Below are 22,732 nucleotides of genomic sequence, written 5' to 3' on the forward strand. Positions count from 1 at the left end.
CAAATTTGAATTTGAATCCTGGTTTATACACTGATAAATAGAGTGATCCTGTCAAATCATTTAATATTGGGGAAACTCAGTTTCCTCATCTTTAAGTGAAATATGAATCAGTATATCATGACTGATTAAAAAGCATATGCAATTAAAAAACTGTCCCTCTTGTTTCTTTATTCTAAGGGCAGCAGTTCTTAAACCTTCTAATCTCATGATTCCTTTGGTCTCTTAAAAATTGAGGACCTCAAAAAGTTTTTTTTTCAAATGTGGGTCAAATTTATAAATATACGGTATACTAGAAATTTAACTGATAAAAACATTTATTTTGTTGATTAATTTAAAAACCATAAGTCTCATTATATGTTAATATAAATTTTATGTCAAAATACATCTTTTCATGAAAAATAGCTATTTTTCCAAAACAAAATATTAGTGAGTTGCATTGATTTATATAATTTTACAAATTTCTTTAATATCTGGCTTAATAGAAGATAGATGGATTCTCATATCAATCAATCAATCAAGAAGCATCTAATCAATAACTACTATGTGACAGACACTGTGCTAATACTTCTGATTTGATTACTTCTGCATTTAATCTCTTGTGATTTATTTTCATTTCAATATGTGAAGAAACATCAAACTGTACAAAAATTCATATTTGGAAAAGGGAATATTTTAATAGGCAAATAATGTATTGTTATTATTGTGAAAATAGGTTTGATTTTGTAGACCCCTGAGGGCCTCAGGGACTCCTTAGGACTGCATTATGAAAACAGTTGTTGTAGGTAGCTTTTCTGGGAGGAGTTATAACAAAAGATCAGAAGCTGCTCAAAAAATTAGTTTAGAGATGTCTGGGGCACTGAGTGGTTAAGTGCATTGACCAAAGTCACACAACTAGTATTGTGAAGGAAGTCAGATTTGTATACAGGTCTTTCTGACTCCAAGATCAGTTTACTTTCCACTGTACCATGTTGCCTGTCCAAGTTGAAGTCATATACAAAATATGCTCATGTTCAATGAGTTTCATTGTCCTCCTATTTTTTTTTATTACAATCAAATTTAGATACCTGTTTGACATTTTTTTTACCATCATATGCATTTTTAATCGCACAAACTTTACATAAAATTTTGGTTTATAAAGTCCTTCACAGCCCTCTCCAAACTACCTTTATTGGCTTATCATACATTACTCTCTTTCACAGATTATACGGGTCAGCCAAACTGGTCTTTTTTTTTGCTGTTTCTCATGCAATATTTTTCATCTTCTATCTCCATGTTTTTTTGCAAAGGTTGTCCCCTATATTTGGAATGCTCTCACTTCCACCTCTCAAGATCCCCAATTTCCCTTGGTCTAGTGGCACTTTGTAGTCCCTTCAGTTACTAGTATCTCTCTCCTACCATTGTTTTGATTGTTGTTTAGTCATTTCAGTCATTTTGACTCTTTGAGATCCCTTTTTTGGGATTTCCTTGGTAGAGATATTGGAATGGTCTGCTATTTCCTTTTCCAGCTCATTTTACAAATAAGAAAACTGAGACAGGGTTAAAACATGCATCCAGTGTCACACAACTAGTAAATGGTTAAAGTCATATTTTAATTCAGGTCTTCCTGACTCCAGGCCCTGTTGCTTTTCTTGTATTTAATTTATATATGATTTTATTTGTTCATATGATTTGCTCCAAAAGAAAATATGAACTTTTTGAAGGCAGAGTCTACTCTTGAGTGCCTGACACAGTGCTCTTCACAGATATAGTTACTGATTGATTGATAAAAGCATTTATTTTACAGAATGAGTACATAAAAATTTAGCTAACTTCTACCCTAGTAAGGCTGAATTTGAAATATTGTATTTAATTTTGAGTACCATGTTTTAGGCATAGATAAACTGGGAACCTTCCCAAAGAGTGTGATCATGAAAGTGAGAAAAAAAGAAGCAATGGCATGCAAACATCAGTGGAAGGAACTGTATACTTCATGTATCTAGCCTGGTGAAGGAAGAGACTTACAGTGATAGTTACAATAGCTGTTTTAGGTAGTATTTGAAGGGGTTATTGTATGGAAGAGGGATTAATATTATTTTGCTTAACATAGTCCTACCACATAGTGGAAACTTAATAAATACTGATTGATTGATTGATTGATTGATTGACTACAGAGAGGAGAACTAAGGAATGGAAATTGTAAAGAGGCATATTTTAGTTTGTAAGAAAAACCTTAATAATTCTATAAAAGTAGGCTGAGATAGCTTGAAGATGTCACTGGAATCTTCAAGTAGAGGCTGAATAATTTATTGTTAAGGATTTTTTTTCAAAGAGTGTGTCTTCCTTTCCTTTCTAACAGGCTTAATATCCCTGTTGATTATCACAAAGCTTTGACCTTTTCTGTTTCCAACTTGGGCTGGTTAGCCCCTCCTGGGGCATGTTGTTACTGCACTATGTGAGGATACCTGATTTACTGTAGTCCTACTTTGTCTCACAAATCCAGCCTCTCCTAATAGCATATATAATATTAGTATGTGTAAATACAATATAGTACAATATAATAAGATACTATGTGATGTGATAGGATACAAAATAATATAGTACAGTACAATCAGCATAACATGACATAGCATAACACAGTATAACTTAACATAACATTATATAATATAATGTAAAATAACAGTGTTACCACCGTTCCCTGACCAAAGCTTATTTGTAAAAGTTTTCTGTTTACAGCTTTGAATTTTATGATCCCTACAACTCTGATATTTTGTGATTCTGGGATAATGACTATTACCTCCCTCACAGGGAGGTGACTGTGAGGAAAGCATTTTACCTTATTTTTTTCTTGGCTAAATAACGTTTCCATTTATTTTTAAATGGGCCTTGTAGACAAATAACTGCAATATATACATGAGTGTTTTAGTTTTAATATATTTCAATTATTTATTTTTAAAAGATCAATGATTTCTAGAAACTAAATAATTGTACTATAAAGAAATATTTAGTCACTTCATCTTTTTAAACACAATATACTGAAAACAGATATACTAAATACTGAATTTCATTTGAAGAATTTATATAATTCATAAGAGCAGCATAATAGCAAATATTTCTACAAAAACACTAAGATAAAACATAATAATTTATAGTTTAGTATTCAGCAAAATATGGATATGAAATTTCAAATTTGTAATAACTAGAAAAATTAATTTAAATATTGAATGAGACACATGTAACAAATTTCAAGGGAAAATATCATAATAACATATTTAAACTTAGTCTCTCCAGTTGAAATTAAATATAATTGTCTTCCATTCTCTACCTATTTTGGGAGGGATAAGGTCAAAAGTTAATATGGAATACTAATGAATATTGATGAAACAAAACCAAATATTCATTCTTTTCCTTTTTTGCTTTATCTGAGGACTTTGATCCTTTTTCTGGCTTGGCTTCCTAGAGAGCATTTCTTACAAATCTTGAAGCAGCTCCTTTATCCAGTTTGGTAGCCATTTTCTTGTCTGCAATTTCTTTGACTCTGTTCATATATATTCTTATTCTATCTATTTCCTGTTTTTCTGGATGTTCCTTGGGATTAACTCCTTGAGTGACCAAGTAAACCCAAAACATTGAATTCAGTGTATAAGCAGAAACCAAGCCCAACTTGGCCTGTTAAAGTGGATCCAACTTCTGTAATAACCCATTTCTAGAAACTGACATCATAGTCTTTAGCATTTCATCCACAGAATGAAGGGAATTACCAAATGCTGATAGATAGTCATGAATTTCTGTTGGATAGTCTTCTCTGCAAATAACTTCTTCTGCCATGCTAACTTGTTTGGCACTTACTCCTCCGAGGGAAACCTGTGACAGTGACTGAGGGATGACATGAGGGATGACAGCTTGTACAAGTCTAGTGATGGAGGAAAGCATTTTAAAAATGTTTATTATTATTTTTATTATCTAAAATTCCATTATTAGGATATACCAAGCAGGTTGCACATTGAGAAGAAAACAAAGACTATATGAGTCTAGAGTTAAGTTAGGCTAAATAAGTTAAGTAAGGAGATGCATATCCTTACTTTGACTCTTTTGTGTTTTGTTTGATGACAAAATGGCCTTGCAAAATTATCAATCCAAAAGTCTTGCTTCTACCAGGTGAAAAGCCCAGATAGTTGAAGATAGATATAATAGTTGATTACTGGTGTTAACTTATTTGTCAGAAGATAAGAAATAGGAATCAGACCTATGATTTCCTCGTTAGAGGGATATTCCAAAGGAGGAAACTTCCTCTACTCATGCAACTTGGCAAATTCCTTTCAGTTTGGAGCGTTTTAAGTGTTTAAGAGTCATTTAGGACTAGTTACTATAATAAAAATGAAAATTCTACCCAAATTAAATTATTCAATGCCATATCAATCAAACTACCAACAATGTTTTATAGAACTAGAAAAAAGTAACAAAAGTCATCTGAAGCGATAAAAGATCAAGAATATTAAGGGAATTGATGAAAAAATGCAAAGGAATTGGTCTAGCTGTACCAGATCTAAAACTATAGTATAAAATGGTAGTATCAAAACTGCCTGGTTACAAAATAGAATGGACCAGTGGATTAGAGTAGCAGAAATAGTAGTAAATGACTATAGTAAACTACTGTTTGACAAACCCAGATACCAGCTTCTGGGATAATAACTCATTATTTGACAAAAACTGCTGGGAAATCTGGAAAATATACCAAAATAACATCAACAAGAGTATAGGATTTAGATGTAAAGGGTGATATCATAGATCAGTTAAGAAATTGTCTATTTGTTCAATCTATGTAGAGGGGAGAAATTTATGACCAAACAAAATAGGGAAGATTATAAATTGCAAAATGAGTGACTAAATTAAATTAAGCTAAATTAAAATTAAATTGAAAAATTTTGCACTAATGTAATCAGTGTAGTTAAGATTAGAAGGAAGACAGACACTGGGAAACAATTTTCATAGTTAGTGTTTCCTGATAAAAGATTCATTTATAAAATAGAGAATTGTAGGGTAACTAGGGGCACAGTAGATAGAGCACTGGCCCTGGAGTCATGAGGACCTGAGTTCAAATTTGTTCTTGATATTTACTAGCTGTGTGACCTTGGGCAAGTCACTTAATCTCATTGTCTCACCAAAAAAAAAATAAAACAAAATGAAATATATAGACAACTGAATCAAATTTATAAGATTACAAGTTATTCACCAATTGCTAATTGGTCAAAGGATATAAAGAGGCAGTTTTCAGATGAAGAAATTAAAGCTATATATTGTCATATGAAAAAAATACTCCAAATCATTACTGATTAATGTAAATTAAAACAACTACGAGGTACCCTCTCACACCTATCAGATTGGATAAGATGACAAAAAAGGAAAATATCAATACTGGAGAGGATATGGGAAAATTGGGACAATTAATGCACTCTAGCTGGAATTGTGAACTGAAACAGCCATTCTGGAGAGCAGTCTGGAACTATGCCCAAAGAGCAATAAAATTGATCATATCTGTTGATATGCAAAACCAATACTAGGTCTATATCCCAAAGAGATCATAGAAAAAATGGGAAAAGTCTGACATGTTCAAAAATATTTATATGGAGACAAAAATTGGAAATCGAGGGGATACCCATCAATTAGGTAATGACTGAACAAGTTATGGTATATTAATATTGTGGAGTGCTATTGTTCTATAAGAAATCACGAACAGTTGGACTTTAGAGAAACATGGAAAGACTTGTATGAACTGATGCAGAATGAAGTGAGAAGAACCCATTAATTACAACATTGTGAGATGATCAACTTGGATGGATGCAGCTTTTCTCAGCAGTTCAAGAGATCTGTTATGGACAATTCCATCCATATCCAGAGGAAAATAAACTATGGAGTCTGAATGCAGAGCAAAGCATAATGCGTTCACTTTTTAGAAATTTATGTTTTTCTTTTCTTTCTCATGGTTTTTTCTAAGTTCGAATTCCTTTTTCACCTCATGATTAATATGTATATATGTTAAACTTGAATGTAAACATGTACAACTTTTACCAGACTGCCTCCATGGGGAGGGGGCGGGGAGGGAAGGGAAGAGGGAAGGAAGGATGGTAGAAAAATGTGGAACTCATAAATTTGCAAATGAATGTGTTAGTTTGCAGTAATTGGAAAAATAAAATAAAATTTCAGTTAAAAAAGAGTTTAACAGCGTTAAAGAGTTTTGGGGAGTTGTTTAGAACAGTGCTTTTAAACTCAAATAGAAACTGGAGTCTCAAACCATATTTACAGAACCCCGCTGCTACATATTGACTTAGAAAACCACCTATTGATATTATCTGTATTCTATTGAATTTTTACTTATTTTGCTAAATAGTTTCTAATTACATTTTAATCTAGTTATTCATCACATTGGCAAGTGTTGTGGCTGCAAGGCCTAGAACATAGAGAATTTATGTGAGCTGCTCAGGGATTTGACCATAGATCTTTCTGACTTAAAGACAATTCTCTATCCACTAAGTCACACAATTTTTCTATTCATGGTGAAGGAATATAAAATAAGGCCACATTTCCCAAATATTTTCTGAGCAGACTAATCCTAAATTGTCAAAATGGTTAATTGATATGTTCTACTAGGTGAGGATTGATAAATTCACAAAGAAAAAAACCTAACCTCTCAGTTACTTTCACCTATTAAATAAAGTTAATAAAACTACATTGTTTACCTCACAGATCATTGTGAAAACAGTGTAACATAAATAAGAGTTTTATTTTTGTTGCTGTTGTTAGGAATTTTTAAGACTAGTTTTAGAACCAGTCTTGTCACATACTTTGTGATTGTTACTAAATCATTATTGTTTTTGCTGAGAATGTTAATGAGACTTGAAATCACCAAAATATGATCAGCAGAAAGGAAGAGAAGTAGTAATATGAAGCCTGGCTAATTCATTTAATGGATAATCAGCTAATATGGAATCTCCTTTCCCCTTATAGATTAATGCAGGTTTTTCCATATAGACAGTGTTTAAATTATTCTCTTTGAAGAACATTGTTTGAAGGTACTATGATTTCCCTTTTGCACAAGAAGAACAGAATCATTGCTTTGAACATTGAAGGGAATTTCTTTTCTATAATTTGGAAAATTAGATCATGGAAAGAAGTGATTTGATTTTCTCAGGATTCCATAGGATAAATGATACAAAATTCTCATTTTTTAACTTATTGTGAAGTATTTTTTTCTAGCTTAGCTTCTAGTTCATTTGTATTTCTGAAAGGATAATGCTTACTCCATTTTCCTTAGGGAAAATCTTTCAGTTGGATAAATCTCATATTCAAGTGCTTTAGACTATAGTCATTTTAACATCTAGTTTTCCCTTAATTTTATTACATTTATTCTATTTCCTTTTATAAGTTTTATAAGTTTCTGCTAAGATCTCAATTCAAAAACTTTTGAAATACAGTTCAATAGAGGAAGAGTAAAAACAAAAAATTTCCTAATAATCAGAGCAGTCCAAAAGACAAATAAACGGTGTAATCAATTAATGGGATTAATTGGGATGTGTAATCCTTAATGAAATGTGTAATCAACTGAATATTTCTTAAGCACCAATTATGTTCCACTGTTGATACAAAGTCAGTGGAAAAAGGAAGGGAACATTTATTAAGTGCCAGGCATTTTGCTCTGCTAATTGCAAATATTATTTTATTTGACCCTCACAACTCTTGGCAATGATTTCTATTATTTATCTCCATTTTACAGTTAAGGAAACTGTGGCAGAGGTTAAATGATTTGCCAAGGGTACCAGAGTTAGTAAATACATGAGTCTAGATTTGAATTAAATCTTCTCAATATCTGACATCAGGACCAAACCATTTCACTACCCCATAAGTAGAATGTGGAATCTGGAAACAATTTTCACTTGCAGGGAGCTAGATGAACTCTGCTATATTGTAAGAAGGTTTTTCCTTTTCAGGAATATGATGGATAATGACCTCTGTGGTCACTTTTGGCTCTGAGATTCTGGATTTCTTTGACTAAATGATTTCTCTTTATTGTCTTTTCTAGCTCCCAAATTCTATGTTTTAAGAGATATTGAGTTGTTGCTTCGACCCCATGGTTACTTTTACTTTCTTTTTAATTCACTATTCCTTCTTCAATCAAGTCCTTTACTCTACAGTACTACTTGTCTTCAGAGAAACTGCTGCTCAGGGCACCTACCCCTTCACATCTCTACTCACTATTTAAAAGATATGAGCAATACCTGATCCCACCTAATTGCTTCTGTGTGGGTGGAGTGGGAACTAAAAACCAAAGTCATATTGATAATTTTGTAAAAAGCTCTTTCTCTCTTTAAAACAGAGAGAGAAAAGGCAAAAAAATTACCTTCCCTATTCCAGTACTTTAATGGATATTTTGCCTTGAAGGAAGCATTAAAATGAGAATTCAGCTCTTTTCAACAAACATTTATTAATCCCTTCTATATACAAAACATTATAATACATCTGTTTGTGGTATAGAAATTAATAAGGAGGTAATTTTGGGGGTGAACCTTTGGTGAATGTATCTGGAGAAATCCCCATTTCTGAAGAGGTTGTTCATGAATTGATCCCTCCCAAATTCATTAATCACTAATAAAACTCCTGGATTCTTGAACTTCTGTGTATTTCTGTAATATTTCATCTTTTCTCCCTTGTTCTTGTCCTATGTTCAGCCCATTTTCTTTGTTATTGTAAATTTCTTTGATGGTTCAGTGGATGGGGTTCTGAGTCTGGAATTTGAAAGACTTTTTGTTTGAATCCTGCCTCAGACACTTTGCTATATGACACCACATGAGTTACTTAACCCCTGTCTGCCTTTACATCCATAAAATGGGAATGTTGTTATTTGTCCCTCATTCTTGAAGGCAACCAATGATATCAGGAGGATGATGTATTTACTTGCAAGTAAATTGAGTTTAAGTGAGGCAGGGCTGTACCAATTCATCATCAGCCTCACTCTGTCCAAGAGTATCTGAGTCCAGTGTAAGACATTAGTTCAGGGCAACTAGAAATGGCCTCAGATGCAAAATAGAAATAATATTAGCACCTTTATCTCAATATTGCTGTGAAGATTAAATGAGATAAACATAAGCAAAAACTTAAAGTGCTATATAAATACTAGCTATTGGTATTATTCTCACTGATGACATCCTAGATAATCCAATACTTCTTCATGGTTATTTGTAATGTAATGAAGTCTGTTTAAACCTACCAAATGCTTCTCCATTACCCTCTGAGGTATATTCACTTTTAATTCTGCAAGACATTATAATATTTCATGACTGACAAACATATAACCTCATGGTGGAATATTGGCATAAAAAGATCAACATGCCTTTCACTTTTAAATCATATTAAATAGTTGGATGTTTAATTGGTGAAGATTATAACTGAAAATCTGACTGTGATTTTTTAGCACTTCAGCCTGAAAGTGGTAAAAAGTTGTATATGTAATATTCTTCTCTGTCTGAACTCCTGGATTCTTTCAAGAATCAACTCAAGTTCTAGTTTTTTTTATAAAAGGTCTTTCCAGTAGCCCCATTTAATAATGAATTCCCTTCTAAGATTGCCTTCCATCTACTTTGTATGTCTCTAGTTAATATACATAGAATCTCCTCCAATGGAATGTGAATTTCTTGAAATTTTTTTTAATTCCAAGTTATAGCATCATGTCTGGCACATGCAATTAAGTGATTAATAAATGCTGGTTTACTGATTGATCAACTCAATACAAAGAGATAGATTTTTTGATATGCTTGGGACCAAGAGGCTTTTCAACATGCCAAGGACCAGAGCTTTAAAGTCAAGACCAAATCATTTCAGTTCCTCTAGAGATAAGTATTATTTTGTGCTTACATAACTCTCTTGAAAAATTTTAGCAGAGATTTTAATATTTTGATCCACATATATCAAAGTGGCTTTGTTGTTGATACTATTGCTTTAATGTTACTTACTGCCTGGCAGCTTTTAGGGGAGCTTGCAATCTGTTTTTTCTCTTTGGTTATTTACTCACTAAAATTTCTCAGTGGTATTTAATGAACCTAAGACTATACTGACAGCTCTGAGAGTAATTTTTAAAAAATCTTATAATGAAGCAATACACATACACACATACACACATGATTATCTTTGCATCTATTGTTCTTTTCTTAAGTTTCATAATCCTCAACTACACTTCCTTACTCCTCATCAACATACACATACATACACATACATACACACACACACACACACACTCAAATCGAAGTGCAGTTTAAGCATTTTTTCTGATGAAAGGATAGAGTTTTTTTCCTTCAAAGGCTCACATTTATAGACAAAATAAATTAAGCTCATTCACAGTTAAAAAATCCACTATTTTTTGATAGATGTGAGAAATTTAAATGGCTAAGCTCATCAATTTGACATTAATAGTAAAGAATATATAATATATATATAATAGCATTCTTCAATAAACAAGGAATATTTTAAAATAGTCTGTACCTATGAATCATAACACCAACTTTTATTAACAAATGTGTAAGGAGATTAACAGATTGGTGTCTCATTAAGTGATAATTGAATAGTAGACACCCCAGCATTCAGTGGTTTGAGTACAAATCCAGGTTGTGGTATATGAACACTCCATGGAAGATTTTGTATGGACTCTGTTTGCATTTGCCTCAAGGGCTTATCTTTATTTGATCTAGCAATATGTATTTAAAATCATCTTCTTTGTTTATAGATACAATAGCATGTTGGAAACTTGTTATTTCCCAGAAAGGAATTTGATAAAAGCACTTCTTAACTTGAATTCTGAAAAATCCAGAGATTTTTCCTATGCTAAAAGATTTCAACTATGCTAAAGTGTCGATATATCTTCCACTTTTCTGAAGAAATTCTTAATCTGAGATTCAAAGAACTATCTAAAAATATTTTTGATAAGTATATTGATTAGCTTTGTAATCTCATGTATTTTATTCAAAAACATTATTCTGAGATGATTTCCATAGGTCCATTAGACTGAAAAAGAGCCTGTAACAGAAAAAAGGTTAAGAACCCTAGCTCTAAAAGTATTAAAACCACTTTCTAACTCTTTACTTGCACAGGCATTAATCACCCCAGAAAAGGATTTGACAGCCACCAGATTTTCTTTTTTATAATAACACACAGGGCATGTATGATTTCATAAAGAGTGGGAGGAAAACTGATGGAAGATTAACAATATAAATGAATACTGACTGGGATATAGTTGGGGGGTGGCATCAGACTTCTATATATTCTTCTTTTAACTGAACAAGAAGTAGGTCAGGGCTGGTACCAACAATCTCATCATTCTCAAGAGCCATTATCCTGCTGTCCCATTATTCCAAAGAGCAGGTGGAAGGGAAAAAGATCTTGGCATATAAATGTATCAGACAAAGCTTGCTCCTGTGAATTGTACTTGTGCTATACAATGCAAGATGGACAGCTTCTTTTCTTTTGGCTTCCTCTTCCCAGAAGCCTCCAAAACCAAATTCAAAAAGATATTACCAAGCTAGTGAATTCTGAGGTAGCATCTGTTCGAGTCTCCCTTTTTCATAAGCAATGTTCACAATCTACATGGTTTTTAATTTTTTAAATTTATTTTGTTTTAAAATTAAAAAATAAAACATGCATCTCCATAACATAGAATAGAAACAAGATGATTGTACATGAAATTGCAAGTCTTTTATGTACAACTTGCTATTGCTATTAAATATATAATGAAATTATCATGTAAATTTTTCCCTTTTTTTCTTCCCTCCACCACCTAGAGATGTCTAACATTAGGCACACACACACACACACACACACACAGAGACACACATATGTATAAAACTATTCAATACATAACTTCTATTTATTAGTTCTTTCTGTAGCTAGTGTATTCTCTAATATGTTCTTTATACTTAATTTGGGTATTTATAATAGTCAAATGACTTAGTCACTCTAAGTTATTCTTAAAACAATATTCAAAAGAACAATAATATGATGTTCTTTTGGTTCTTCTCATTCCCCTCTTAATTATGAGCTCATCATTTATGGCATGCTAGTATTTCATCACTATAATTTACCACAATTTGTTCAGTTATTTCCCAGTTGAGGTGCATCCCCATGATTTCTGTTTTTTTTATTTCCATAAAGAGAGCTGCTATAAATATTTTAGAACATATAAGTTTTTTCTTTTTTTAATCTTCTTGGGAAACAGAACAAGTTGAGGTATTGCTGGATTAAAGGGTATATAGACAGTTTAATAACTCTTTGGACATATTTTAGATTGCTCTTCAAAATGGTTAGAGCATTTCACAATTCCCTCATTTTTTTTCATATCTCCCCCAACATATCTTGATTTCCCCTCTAATCATTTTAGCCAATCTGATAGGTATAAGATGATATCTCAAGGTTGTTTTAATCTGCATTTCTCTAATCAATAATTATTTAGAACATTTTTATAAGACTGTGGATTATTTTGATTTCTTCTTTGGAAAACTGCCTGTTCATATTCTTTGACCATTTATCGATTGGGGGATGACTTGTATTCTTTAGATGTACAAAGTTCTTTAGATTTTGGAGATATGAGTATATATAAGTTTGAGGTTAAGAGCAAAGAGCATGGCTTTTAAATAATGATTAGTCAACTAAACATGATTTGTAATTATTTAATTTTTCTTTATAATTTAGGATTTTCTATGGCAGTTATAAGCAATTTGCTATCCCTATTTCACAGTTTTCTCTCTTGAAGAGGAACATGACTTCAGGGTTATGATGCCATGATATGTAAGTGAATTGGATTTAGGGAGGGGATGCTGGGCAAAGTCATCAGCCTCATCTACTACTCAGGAGCTGAGCCAGGTGGATCCAGTGGTTAGATATGAATTAAAATGACTGAAAATTATCCTGGTAGTGGTGGTGGTGCAAGACATTGACCTTTTTAGACAAAGGTCTTTAATAGGCCTCAATTTGACTGAGGCAATATCCAGTGATATAAGAAAGAAATGAAGCAAAGAATGATCTATTTTCATAGTAAAAAAAAATCCATCTGGGAAATGGAGACCCTCAGGGATTCTGACCCAAAAGGGAAGTGGTGACTCCCTAACGCTGCCTTATGTTCTTTGATAGTGAATCATAAATCTTTAAGGAGAAGATGATGTTAATTCACAAAGTCAATATTTCCATTATATAGCAAAAAGGTGATTATATTGAAAAGATTAGATTTCAAGAATTATATGATTTTAGCAATAATAGAATCACAGGATTTAGAGCAGGGTGGGAGCTTAGAGATTATACTGAAATCCAACCTCTTAATTTTAGAAATCAGTAAACTCAGTGCCAAGAGGAGTTAAGTGATTTACCCAGGATCACAGAAGTATTTAAAAAAACCAAGGTAAGATTCATGCCTAGTTCTTTTAAGTCTAAATCCAGAGAACTAGATTCAAAACCAAGAAATTTAAATAAATTATCTGATGCAGAATTTGAATTCAAGGCTTTCTGGCTCCAGTTTTAGTATACTACTGTCTGAGCTGTCTAGCGGCTTCATGTATTATAAAGGTGATATATTTTATGTTGCTTTTCTCAAGCTCATTTTGTGTGGTTTGTCCTGGGCACTAAAATGACTAAATATGACTCCTAATATGGGCATTTAGTATATTGTTGGTACTAAAGAAAATATATATTTGACTAGGAAAGTATTCAGTAATACTGAGGCTTATCCTTGTAACTCATTTTCCAAGGAAGCCACATTTGAATCTTGTTGCTCTCCATAGTTTCTAAGTTTCTTGAGTACTATTCCCTTAATATCTTTAAGTTAAAGACAGTAAACATTCATGGTACTTGAGTTGACAAATGTCTAATGCGATTTAGAGACTTGGAAGGCTAAGCAATGTGAGCAGTTTAGTGTTATAATCAGAAAAAATGTAATATAGTATATCTGGTCTATTTAATGACTGGCATAATTTTGATTCTTGAAAAATTCTGAAGAGGATTCTCCAGAGAAACTGGTAAATATTGTCTTGATTTTGAGAAAAAAGGAGGAAGATAGATTATTAAGACTATAGGCTGGTGAAATTGAATTTGATTCCTAGAAATTTTTAGAATTATTAGAAGAATGCCTTGGGAAGGGAAGACAGCTTGGCATTAAGGTTCAGCTTTGCTGATTATATTCATATAATCATCATTATTGTCATTTTCATCATTTTCAATCTGACAGGATAAGAAGAATTCTGTGAAAACAGTGTACCTGGATTTCAGTAAGAGATTTGACAAATTCTGTCATGTGGACATATAGTTGACATATTGTCAACAACTACCCTATAGTTGCAGAGAGCTGTTTGCTCTCTGAATCTGTTTAAGTGTTCAAGTGATTTGCTCAGTATCAGAATGCTAGTATGTGTCAGAGTCAGGGATTTGATCAGCTTTTTGGGACTCCAGTGATGATACTCAATCCTAAATACTGGTGGTGTAAAATTCAAATAGGGATGCCCGTGGACTTAGAAAACCATAATTTTATAATATCTGAGGTACTGTATATGTATTTAGTTAAACATTACTAATTATATTTTAATCTGGTTTGTGGATAGCTACTCTACTATATATCAATGATGATTTTCTTTATGGTGACCTGAAATTCCACTAATTAGAGATTCATATGGATTAACAAGTAAACCTAAGAAGATAAGGGGAGGGGCTAATAATCATTTATATGTTATTAGAGATTGCAAAATACTGTTTTGTTAGATATCATTCCAAATTTTTTGCAAATGAAGTAGTACTTAAATATTGAGCTGAAGACTTATGAAAGGAAAGAGTAATAAGCCCTTTGAAGTGAGGAGTTATGAAAACGGAAAAGTTTCTAATTAGTAGGCAGTTTTATACATGCTTTCTAGCATATTGTGGAGCCTCCAATGTTATATGTGTATGCAGTCTTAGCTTTTTTTTTTTTTTTGGAAATTAGTCACATTCCATAATTCTAGTTGGTAGTGTATTGGAAGAGAAGATGTGATTATTTAATTAAAATAAACTGGACTGACTTCTTTAGTTCTCCAGGAATAAAGCCACTAGTGGATAACTGTTCCAGGAAAGCAGATTCTGGTTCTCAAAGAGGAGAGGTGTTGCCTCCTCTGATATAAGTAATTGGAGAAAAAGTAGGTGGTGCACATAGGCTTTTAAAACTATCCAAAAGCTTTTGGTTGGCTAAGTGGGAGAATAACCAAACTAAGAATGACTTTATAAAAGGGTTATGATTATTTTATTATATTTTATCATACCTGGGGCAGCTAGGTTAGTACAGTGGATAGAGCACCCAACCTAGAATCAGGAAGACCAAATTCAAATCTAGCTTCAGACACTTATTAGCTGTGGAGCACTGTACAACTCACTTAACCTCTCTTGGCCTCTTTTCCCTTGTATTAAATGAGGCTAATAATAGCATCTATACCTTAGAATTATTGTGAAGATCAAATTAAATAATAAAATTAAAGTCCTTAACATAATGCCAGATAAATAGTAAATACTATGTATTAGCTATTACTACTACTGCTGCTGCTGCTGCTACTGTTACTACTGCTACTCCTACTCCTACTACTGCTTTATTACTGCTATTACTACTAGTGCTGCTGCTATTGCTACTACTACTATTATTACTACTGAAAATAAAATATTCAGTTTCCACTCCTGTATTGGATGTAAGAATTTTCTATCACCTCACATACCAATGTAATTTTGGGGTTGCCATTTAATCTCCCTGGAACCCAATTTCTTTATCTATTAACAATAAAAGTTCCCTTCCAGTTCTGTCCTTTATTTTTGTAAGTAAATCCAATTTTTAAAAAATTTTTTTCTTTTATAAAGTTTCTTACTGTTTTCATATACTTGTTCTATCTTAGGCATGCCATTTAATCTCTCTGGAATTCAATTTCCTCAACTATAGAATAAAAGTATGAGTTGATGACTCCAGAGGTTCCTTCCAGCTCTTTTAAATTTTTTTTAAAGTGGATTGCATTTTATTTTTCTTTTAAAAATTAATGTTTTTAAATGAATAATAGTCAATTTTCTTTCTTTTACCCCTCTCCAGGGGAGGAAAAAGTAAAACATAATCATGTTCCAAATGTTTATAATCAAGCAAAACATACTCCCAATTGACTATATTCAAAAAAATCTATTTCATTCTACAATCTGAGTTCATTGCTCTATTAAGAGGTCACATCATGCTTTACCATCAGACTTCCAGAATCACAGTTGGTCATTACATTGATCAGAGTTCATAAGCCTTTTAATGATTTATTATTATTATTATTGTTAAACAAATTGTTCTCCAGTGAGGAAGTGCTATTATTATCCTAATTTTTCAGTTGAGGAAACTGAAGTTAAAAAGAAATCAAATGACTTTCCTAAGATCATAGAGGTACTAAGTGCCTCAAACTGAATTTGAATTCAGTTCTTCCTCAAGCTATCTCTCAGTCCATATATTTACAATTTAATATGAGTTCAAGGATTTTTAAACAAATTCATGTTTTTACAAATGCATGAAAAAAAACAATTCAACCCAGTTGATTCAACCTAGTTGTTTCAACAACCACTGATATTTATTATTTGCTAAACATAAAGTAGTGGGTTAGGCAATGAGGAAATACAAAAATATTAAACTCAATAAATATTTACTAAACATATATTTTGTTTAAGAAAGGCAATGTGGCATGCTAGATTTGAAGTCAGGGAGACTTTTTGTTAAAACCCTGTTTCTCAAATTTGCAGCCTATATAACCATGGGCAAACTGTTTACTCTCTCTCTAAGACTTATCTACTAAAGGAAAGACAAGCTAAGTGGAAGAAAGTCCTTGATTTATTGATGTATATATAAGGTGCAAAATGCTTTGTGCCCTTGAAAATGTTTTGTACTTTGTCTAGGAGGGATGATGGTATATAGCTAACATAATTATGTGTGTGTATTTATAGATAGACTTTATATCTCTATGTTTAAATATACTACACAATAAAATAAGTGTGTTATGGGAGTGAGAGAGACAGAGAAAATTTCCAAATGGGACATTTGAGGTTTCATGGAGGTGTTTGTAGTTGAATTGAATCTTGAAGAATGTATGGCATTTTAACAGATAAAGATGGAGAAGGGAAAAGATAAGGAATCTCAACATGTAAAGAAAGGAGTGAACAAACTTTAGGAAGATGGGAAAGCAGGGAATGGTAAGGAAAGAGCTAGATGTTGTGTCAGAAAATCTTGTTTTAAATCCTAGATTTTCCATTTGCTGCCTATATAGTTTTGGGAAATTCTCTTGGCAACAGTATTTTTTCACCCATAAAATGAAAAGCAATGGTTAGGTGGGCTCTCTGTACCCTTGTAGATCTAAATCTCTACTTCTCTGATCCCATTCTTGATTTGTTTGGAGTTTATGAAAAGGAGTAAAAGCTTCCAAAAGCTTCAATTCAAATATAGCATCTATATATTTAAAACTTCTGCTCGTTTCCTAAACTATATACAGGATTATCTGGAATACTTAGATATTGGTTTTCATAAGCTTTTTTTCTTCCTTATTTCCTTTCTCCCAGCTAACAGTTATGGAGAAGATGAAGAGCTGTCCACATCTTCTGATAGTGATGAGGAGATGATCAAACAGTTTGAGATCTCTTTATCCCGCTCACAGAGTTTCCGTTCGGGAGTATCTGAAAAAGGATTGCAAGCAAGTTCAGAGAGGAAGCCAAAATTCAACCGTTTACTATCCAGCCATGAAGAAAATAGTATAGAAGCATCTGAATGTGAAGGTAATTTTGCATTAACTTTGACTTTGCCTATAGCAAAGGATGGCCTAAATTATTATTGACTTCTGAGACAATGCAAAACCATAAAGTTGCATTAAAATAGATTGCATTAAAATACCTGAGGAAACATAATTACAAAGGGAGAGAGGGAGAAAAAGAGGAGACACAGAATTACAGAGAAAGAGAAAAAAATCCTAATTTGTAGAAAAAAATTAATATTAGTAACCGAGTAAAATATGAACCTCTCATAATTTTAAATGAAAATGGACTAAATAATAAAACTAGTGACATATTGGATAAGAAAACACAACTATACTAGGTGGCTAGGTGGCACAGTGGATTGAGCACCGGCCCTGGAGTCAGGAGTTAACTGAGTTCAAATCCAGCCTCAGACACTTAATAATTACCTAGCTGTGTGGCCTTAGGCAAGTCACTTAACCCCATTGCCTTGCAAAAAAACAAAACAAAACAACAAACTAAAAAAAACATACTATGGATGACAAAAACACACTTTAAAAAAAACAAAGATATACATAGAATAACAAATGAGGGGGCTGGAAAAATTTTTAAACTAAGTTAGAGAACTGATATAAGTATCTCCAAAGCAAAGGCAGGAGTTGTAGTCATGATATCCAACAAAATGGAAACAGGTATACATAACATAAAAAAAAAGATGTACAAAGAAGCAGCATTATGTTGGAAGGAATTATACAAAATAACCCAATATCTATTTTTAAGCTCATATGTTCCAAAATCCCTTATATCTAAATTCATAAGAATAAATTAACTGTACTACAAGAAGATATAGACAATAGCACAATAGTGGAGGGGAATTTCAATATTTTTTTCTACATTTTGAATGTCACCAAAAAATATATCTAAAGCTGTTCTCAGAAGAAAAATTATATCTCTTAAAACATATATTAGCAAAATAGAAAAGAGGATCAATGAGACAATATTAGCTTTGTGTGTATTGAGAACAACAATTTTTGAATAAGATATCAGGGAGAGGGTTGGAGGATCTTCACTAAATTCCTTTGAGGAGTTGTGGTCTAGGTCTGCCATGTAGCTATGAAGAACTTTGAAAGACATAACCACCAAAACAGATTTCCATGGATCTGAGATTTAATCAATATGAGTCCTGCCTCTAATGGTGCAAATGATCTACATTCTTAGCCTAGGAATCTCATTCATATCCTCCCTTCAATGGGGAGTTCACAGGGCAGCCAATGTGCCTTCTAAGTATATTAATGTTATATGGCTCCTAGAACTATACATCAGTTCACTACCTATTATTTCCCCTACTCCTATTAGGCCTTTTCCTGGAATTCACCTCTTGGATGGTATCTTTTATACTATGCATTCCTGTGTGTAAGATTTTGCTTGTAATATGCTTCAGTCTATTCATGTGACTCCCTGTCTTTCCTTTGCTCCTTGGGTGACCTGCAATTTTGATTCCTTGGGAATTGTGGTACTTCATGATTCACAGTCAGATATAATCAGTAGAATACTAATGGGCAGCTAGGTGGCATAGTGGATAGAGCACTGACCCTGGAGTCAATAGGGCCTGAGGTCAAAGCTGACCTCAGACACTTAATAATTGTATAGCTGTGTGACCTTGGGCAAGTCACTTAACCCTACTGCCTTGCAAAAACAAAAAAAGTAGAATATTAGTGGTAAAAGATAGATTTTTATTTAATAAAATGTCAGGTATTTATATAAACATTCTATACTTGTCTTAAAAATGTGTCGCTGTTTTTTCTTTTTTCTTCTTTTTTTTTGCAAGGCAATGGGATTAAGTGACTTGTCCAAGGTCTCACAGCTAGGTAATTATTAAATGTAAGAGACAGGATTTGAACACAGCTCCTCCTGACTCCAGGGCCAGTGCTCTATTCACTGCACCACCTAGCTTCCCCTTCTTTTTTTTCTTATCAAGATTGAGTTCAAAGTTCTTTAAATTAAATTGTTTTGGAACTGGATCTTCCCATTACACTTAAGTTGAAAGCCCAAGGGCCATTCATAGGATTGACTTCATGATCAATTGGCAATTAACTACCAATAAAATTACTCTGTATGTTCTTCTACAGTGGATTGGGCTGTATTTTCTCTAACTTCTCTTCTAATGCTGAGATTCTTTGATTTTAAGAAAATAATCTAAATTTACTGAAATATAATGGACATACACATACATGTGAAATATAATGTACATACATATACAACGTACACTCATATACATATACAATGTTCCAAAAGTCTCAGTGTAATTTAGTACTTAAAATGGCACTAAAACTTTTGGAACACTACATATATACATATATGATACACATAGAGTACATATGTAATTGCATATTTTATATAGAATCTTATGTAAATGTGCACACATAAATTTGTACACATATGTACAAAGAGAGACAGAAATGGAGAATAAGGAATGCTGTTTTTCTTTTGCAGAAGTACTAATTTATTTTTTTATTGCTTATGAGCTGTCTGTGGCATTTTAAAGACTTTTCTCTTATAATCTTAAATAACTAAAAATTAAAATATGAAGACTGGAATTAAAGAGTTGGAAGGGAACTCAAGGCCATCTAATCTCAGTTATCTTGCCTCATACATCTGTAGTCTTGAGTCAATTAATCATTCAGAGTAATTTAATTGTCAAGTATTTTTGATTTTTGGAAGATTTCTTTATTTTTCTTCTTTATTCTCTAACTTCTTCTGCTATATCCATGACAGGAGGATTCTACATTAAACTCATCTGTCCATTATAAAATGAAGTGAATCCTCTTAAAATGAATCATAATTCTTTCAAGGCCAGCTTTCCTAATGATTGATGTTCCAAGAAAACTGTTCTTGTTCGCTAACCTCTGATAGAGGAGTCTGGTAGATAATATAAATTAGAATTAGTAATGCAACAAACATTTAAAGGTTCAATGTGTTCAAGGTACCATGTTAGGTTAGAGATGCAAAGTTGAAAAACGATATAATTCATATTCATGTGGAGCTTCTTTGAATAGTTAAGAGTAATAATTGAATGTTGTTTCTTCCCCTTTGTTTGTTAAGTCTAGGTCACACTTTGGTCAAAGCTTTTTTCAGAGTTAATACTTAATAAATGTTGCATCCTAGAGTGATTTGGGATTTCACTGGGGTGAGTACTTGCCTCATCAGAGTTGACTATAATTTCTTGATCATTTAGTAGCAGGTCTTCACTGTTGCTGAAGAATTCACTGATTTTCAACTAATCTCCAATCACAGTTTGATTAATCAAGCTAACAACAGACATTCAGTCAATCACCAGGTTCATAATCAAAGTCTTTCCAAATTGGCAAACCTTGCTAGGTCTTAGGGTTCTTGGTTTCTTTGACATAACATGGAAGATATCTAGGCCACCTCCACACTATAATGAAGTGGAGAAGTAGAACTTTAATTGAAAAAAATGTTGCCAACTGTGTGCATTAGGGCAAACCATTGTGTCATCTTCTTGATAGGTGTATCCTAGTTTTCCCAGCAAATGGGATAATGATTTTCAAAATAAGAGAAACTTCAAAGAAAATGAGTGGAAAAAACCTTTTTATTATGGTTAAGACCTATTCTATGATGCTACCAAATAATACTCAGGAAAGAATATATTTAGAAGAAGACTCTAAACATAGGAATAGGCAACTCAAATATTTTCTGATTTCATCTTCTAGTCTACATGGTCTGGGTTACCAAATAATTTTCCTTCTTTTTTGTTGTCATCAGAGTGAAAATGAGGAAGTAAAAAAAACTGAGCAAAGAGATAAAGTAGATCTTTTTAATTTTCAAAGATATAAAATATTGAACTTTAAAGGCAGAAGAGAAAAACCTCTGATATTTTTCCATTAGAAACACACTGACCTATCTTATAGTTCTATGTGGGATATAGACATTTAAAATAGAATTGATATTGGTCAAAACAAGTTGAATTTAAACAAAAACCACTGTTACTTAGACTTCAAAGATGCAAATGACTAATGATAATAATGGAATTACTATCTACTTGCCACTCTCTGATTTCTTCTCAATTTTCCTCTTTCCTCTCTTTTTCTTCTTCCCCTGCTGTTGTGTCATATCCTTCTTTATTTTTCATTGAGGGAGACTAATGATAGCTAATGAAAGTTAATGGCAGTTGATTTCTTATGAGTGTCTGGTTTGATTTTAAAGTTAATGGTTTTCTTTCCCAGAAGCCCAAGAAAAGTGTTTAGTTACCTGATATTCTGAGCTTTATGACAATTGCCCTAACTTTCATTTTTCCTAGAATTTACAGACAATTTTTCTCTTGTTATAATACGGAGTCAGAGTTTTCTGACACATCAAGACTATAACAATGATTGAGAGGATAAAATTTTCTTTATTGGTTAAGAAACAGTTCACCATACTGAATGATCTGCTTGTAGATTTTGAAGAAATTCATTTTTTCAGAGCTATAGAAATATTACAATTTAGAACATCAGACAGTAAATTATGAGATCATAATATCTTCTCCGTTTTACTTTTGAACTTTTGACTCAGAGGTTGGTATCAATCGTTAGGAATGGATACTCATACGGTTCTACAATCTTTACCAAAACTAGCCTTTCAGTTGTGCTTCTCTTTATTGATATATTCTTGTCTTTTAAAATTAGAGTGTAGATGATGAGATGACTGAGCAACAGAGCTAAAACATGAGAAAACATCCAATTGGCAGCAAGGGAACTTTCCTCTCAGTAGTTGTGAGATTTCTCAAACTTGTTCCTTCCAAGGAGGTATCCATTTCTACATTTAGAATTCATGAATCTAGAACTGGAAGGGGTCTTACCTTTTGTTTAGTTGGGGGTGATTGCATTCCATTTACTTCTTTTAAATCCTAGGGTTCAGCTGAATTGCAAAGTGTTTCACACATATCTCATTTTATCTTCATAATAACTCTATATAGTTATTA

At 32.6% G+C, this 22,732-nt stretch overlaps 1 protein-coding gene and 1 pseudogene across 1 annotated transcript in view; one reads left to right on the forward strand and one right to left on the reverse strand.

The window, feature by feature from the left end:
• SYT16 (synaptotagmin 16) overlaps positions 1-22,732 on the forward strand; it is a 125,149-nt gene that overhangs the window by 38,375 nt on the left and 64,042 nt on the right. Inside the window, exon 2 of the mRNA XM_074235959.1 lies at positions 17,584-17,796. Within this exon, the coding sequence (XP_074092060.1) occupies positions 17,584-17,796 (213 nt within the window). The remainder of the gene's footprint in view (positions 1-17,583; positions 17,797-22,732) is intronic.
• LOC141520506 (nuclear nucleic acid-binding protein C1D pseudogene) lies at positions 3,322-3,804 on the reverse strand (annotated as a pseudogene).

Source organism: Macrotis lagotis, chromosome 4, assembly GCF_037893015.1.
Source record: "Macrotis lagotis isolate mMagLag1 chromosome 4, bilby.v1.9.chrom.fasta, whole genome shotgun sequence".
NCBI classification, from domain to species: Eukaryota; Metazoa; Chordata; class Mammalia; order Peramelemorphia; family Peramelidae; genus Macrotis; species Macrotis lagotis.